General features: G+C 40.7%; 1 protein-coding gene across 1 annotated transcript; it reads right to left on the reverse strand.

Annotated features, from left to right (window-relative positions):
- Positions 1-1,558: 1,558 nt before the first annotated feature.
- On the reverse strand, positions 1,559-4,187 carry LOC311098603 (homeobox protein SIX3-like; the record flags this gene model as incomplete). Its single annotated transcript, XM_084139135.1, has 2 exons — positions 1,559-1,751; positions 3,499-4,187. The coding sequence occupies 2 exons, from the start codon at positions 4,185-4,187 to the stop codon at positions 1,559-1,561; spliced, it is 882 nt and encodes a 293-aa protein (XP_083995261.1).
- Between the last annotated feature and the right edge of the window lie 905 nt (positions 4,188-5,092).

Raw genomic sequence — 5,092 nt, forward strand, 5'->3', positions numbered from 1 at the left:
TTAGAGAACGTGAACTCTGTCTAAGAACAACTGTAATGTACCATCATAATTATTTTCAGTTCACTTGTAAATATACAAGTTATTATGATTGGTTTTGAATTTAGGATAGAATGCAGGGAGAAAGCTTTTCTGGGGGGAATGCTCTTCCATGGGTAAAGAAAGGCTCTTTCACAATGGGAGATTGAGGCAGGGGAGGAGTCCACCATGCTTAGTCCATTTAATGGCGCGTTTACTTAATTTCTGTATTCACTGGCAACCATAAACAAAAGGGGAAACGGGACTCTGGTTTAAGAGCTAGGCCTACATTACTCTGACGTTTACCATAACACATGCATATATTTAGGGGGAAAAATATTTTTGTTCAACATCTTGTGTATGGCTTTGGACACGTAGGCTATTTGTGTCGCCTAGTATCGTAAAAGGACCACAGCATGCGCATCAGAAACATCATGCTCGTCTGAGCATAATATTACCACTTCTCAACATATATGCTCATCAACGCTTGATGGTGGACAATGAACACTCACTTAATAGAGAGACTTAATGCAGAATATATAAGAAAATGGAATACTGTATTTTGATTTAGAAATATACATGAACATAAACACGCAAGAAGGAAACCTTGAATAATAAGCGCTTTAGGCGACGCACGGGGAAATATACGACTGGAATTGTCATTGAAGAATATTCCAATGTTTATATTAAATCGTTTTGCATAACTGTGACTGATAACAGGTGTATCTAGCGTCATTATCCATGTTAGGTATAAAAACAAACTACCTAACAAAACGTATAGAGCACTTTTTTACGTTTTGACAAATATTTTATGTAGGAACACCAAGTCAAGAAAAGTGAACAAGGATAGAAAAGATGGAGAAGGGAGAGCAACATTATGTACAAGCATATCTACACATAGGATATTACAGACCGGGAGAATGATCGCATTATTTACATATCTACACATATAGGATATTACAGACCGGGAGAATGATCGCATTATTTACATATCTACACATATAGGATATTACAGACCGGGAGAATGATCGCATTATTTGAGATATACATAATTCAATATAAAATCTTGAAATAAAAATAAAATCTGATACAGTCATAACGATTCGGTTCCACATTTCACCATTCACCCCAGACAGGCAGTGACAGAAGTGTAGTAAAAAGGTGCTTATAACGTAAATGATTGTCTGATGATCATAAAGTAAAACAGGATTGCATCTTGGCTGAGCGGCATCATCACTTGGACTAAAACAGAGATGAAATGGCGATAAACACCCTCTGGTAATTAATTCCCTCTTCTCGATGATCCTTGTAGAAATATTGAACAGGGTATTTTTCCCAGATACAAAAAAACATCATGCAGGTAGTGGTGTGTGTGTGTGTGTGTGGGGGGGGGGTGGTGGATCCATTGAAAGCGCTTTAAAAATACGTGTTTAAAAAAAAATCTTTTTTTAAATATTTATATCAATTGGTCCTTTTTTCATCCCCGATATTTCATAGGTTTTTTTCTGGTCCATATTTCCTGTAAATATTTCTCTTTTTTATATCATACGTCGCACTCGGAGTCACTGGAGGTTACTGAAAGAATGGACGTTCCAGTGTCAACTCGCTCTGTCATACTGGAGATGCTGGTAGTAGGACTGGCCGCGGTAGACGGCGATTCCGCCGAGCTGCGTGGAGTGCACCCGGATTCTGAAAGGGACCGCATACCGTTCTGTCCTATTCCCTGGTGCTGAAGTCTGGAGAATATAAAGAAAGGGAAAATAACATACCAATTAAATACAGTGTCCCTCTGCAAAATTCCGCTCAGCCTGCTTGTCATTCACTCCCTGCCATGCCTTTAACAAATGCAGCTCTCTAGCCTTCATATAGGCCTAACGGGGGTAAGAATAGTCTAAAACAAAGCAGAAAATAAATATGAAATATGGGGAAATATGACAGTGTATATTAGAGTAATAGGCTGGTTGTTAGTTATTCTTAAACCATGGCCAATGTAATTTGAGAACTGTCTTTTATCGTTGATTTTGTCATATCCTACATCCAAATGAATGACAGACTACAGGCCTACATCCAAATGAATGAGAGACTCCATTTTTCTGATTGTTTTGATTTACTGACACGTCAAATGTGGAATAATTGCAATCATGCTAAATGAATCAATCCATGATGTAGGCCTCCGATTTTATCACTGAGAAAATGCAGATGAAAAAATGTAGCTGTGTTCTTCTATTCAATTTTTTCACCAACTTTTCTGTTTTTATTCAGTTCACCAATTTGTCATTAATTATTGCATTGCAAATGTATAATAGTCTACACACATTGTGAATCGAAAACATGGCTGCAAAACAGGCTATAATTTCAGAATAAATATTTTGTATTTATGTTGACAGCTAATATCAAATGTTATGCATCAATCATTTCCAAACGTCTAAAGTCTAATGTATACGTTTCGTATGTGTAAAAAGCACCACGAATAAAAAATAATAATAATGGTAACTGAACATACATTCATTTTGAAACTCTAAACCTGTCCCGTGTAGCTCAGTTGGTAGAGCATGGCGTTTGCAACGCCAGGGTTGTGGGTTCGATTCCCACGTGGGGCCAGTAAGAAAATGTATGCACTCACTGAAAAACTGTGTCGCTCTGGATAAGAGCGTCTGCTAAAATGTGAATGTAATCTTTTTTGTGTGTGGTTTCTTAGTCTACACGGGCCTTTTACAGCTGCTACATGTATCGTCTATTATTTTGATTAAACAACTAACCAATAACCTATTTGATCGTAGGTGTTTTGTTTTGTTTACTGTTTGTGAACAAAATCTATATCACCCCTGCAGTGTATGTCAAGTTTTCAGACCAAAACGTTCACTTGTTGAGAGAAGATAACAACACTCTGTTGGGTTTCAAGATGAGAATCAAGTAAAAACGTAGCATCACCACAACATGCTGTATTCCAAGTTTAACAGACATCCTTATCAATCAGTATTTGCTGTTTTGTCTGGAAAATAGGACAACTTCAAGATTTGCAGTGCTGCTGATTTTCTTTGTGTGTACTTCCTGTTTTGTTATCTAACGCATACATTGATGTTTTCATTTAGCTTATCAGGGATACTAGCATACCAGCGTAGCCTAGCCTACACGTTTTCGAATTTGGAGAGAGTTGTGTGTTTTACGTATAAGAATGTTTTACGCACGAAAATCTTTGACACATATTAATATATTTTGGATTATTTTGGACAGCAATAATAGTTAGATGTTTCTGTACACGCTTTGAAAAAAAGGTTATATATAGAACCGCAAATAACTATTTTGTGTAGCCCCTGATTGCATAGGTAAATGAGTTGCTCATTTCTAACCCCTCTATAACCTTGTTAATTACTACGATGAAGTTTTACATTTACATGGTATATTTGCATTCAGCTTACAGGAATTAGTTTAGCCTATTTGGTCCTGTTAGCCTATGCTTTGACAAATGAACAGCGCACTGACCTGTTTTTTGCTGCGGCGGCTCTGTCTCGTTGCCTCCGGTTTTTAAACCAATTTCCGACTTGTGTAGGAGTGAGTCCAGTGGCTTGAGCCAGTTCCCTTTTCTTGCTAGGGTTTGGATATGGGTCCTGAAGGTACCACTCCCTTAACAGACCGCGCGTCCTCTCTTTGAAACAGTGCGTCTTCTGCTCCCCGTCCCAGATGGTCCTGGGCAGGGGGAACTTCTTCCGTACCCTGTACTTGTCAACCGGTCCTAATGGGCGACCGCGCAGCTTCTCGGCCTCCTGGTAGTGTGCCTCCAGCCACATGGCCTGCAGTTTGCCATGGGAGTCCTTGGTAAACTTGTGGTTCTCCAAGATGTGATAAAGGTCTCGGAAGTTCCCGGTGTGGAAAGCAACCACTGCGCGAGCTCGCAGGATGGACTCATGCTTGTTGATCTGCTCGCATGCTCCCGGTGCCACCGGCAGGGACCACAGGAATCGTCCCAGCCGTTCAATGTCTCCGGTTTCCTCCAGCGTCTCACAGACGCTCGCCACTTGCTCCGGAGAGAAGTTGAGGGTCGGTAGCGCAAACATTGACAAGTCTTCTGGAGACCTGGTGGGAGTGCTGCTCGCCAAGAGCACAGGGCGCTCAGTGATGTTTGGCAGGAAGAAATGGGAGGGATAAAGCTCTAAAGGGGATCTGAAAACCATGGAATGACCTGAGAGAGAAATACAATTATCAAGAAAAAGAAACGACGAGTAAAGATTGTAAGATTCAATAGCTATCGCCTAATGACACCAGCCTCATAATATCTCCCCCTAAATCCACCGTGAGTGTAGCATTGAAACATTTTGTTTCACTTTTCTATTGGTCTTCTTGGTGTGGTTGTGAGGTTGTCATGGCAGCCCTGCCAATCACTGTCAAGCGTGCCAATCATAAGCCAGTACGTAGACTAGGGCTTTCACCACTTCTGTTGCAAGCACTGGGGGTTATCAGAAACTCCAATCTCAACACTACCCTCCCACTGCACAGCTCTCGTGAAGTATAAGACAAGGCTTGCCTATTTGTTGAATGGCGATGAGCAATTAGTGGGTGGAATATTATTGCGATCTTAACGAGGCTCATTAAAGCTAAAGAAGATATGTAGGGGAGAGATGCTTAGGAGGGGTGCTTAGTGATGACAATCGGGCAGGAACACGTTTGAAAAATCTGTTTGTAACAGAGTCAATTCACACCATATTTTGGGGTAGTTTTGCCATTTTGCCACATGTGAACCCTTTTAAATTTTGGTGAGGGACGAAAGCAATCATTTAGGCCCATGGGGCGACTAGGCTATAGGTTTTTGTCTAAAGGCTATGGTATATTGCGCAACATGCGTAAAAAATAACGTTATTTAAACGAAGAAAACATAATATAGTCAATTTGATAAGGTTTGACATGTCTGTCTGACTTACTTCCGAATATGAATCGGAAAACACGATATGTCAATATTATCGTGACAGTCTGGGCACTTGCTTTGCTCAGAGCCCAGCAGACAGAGTGCCTCCACCCGGGCTGGTGAGGGTGTAAGGCGCAGTGGCTCACCCTCTAGTCGGGCTTGGCCTCGGCTGGTATT

The sequence above is a fragment of the Coregonus lavaretus genome (genome assembly GCF_964263955.1).
Source record: "Coregonus lavaretus genome assembly, chromosome: 1".
Lineage (NCBI taxonomy): Eukaryota > Metazoa > Chordata > Actinopteri > Salmoniformes > Salmonidae > Coregonus > Coregonus lavaretus.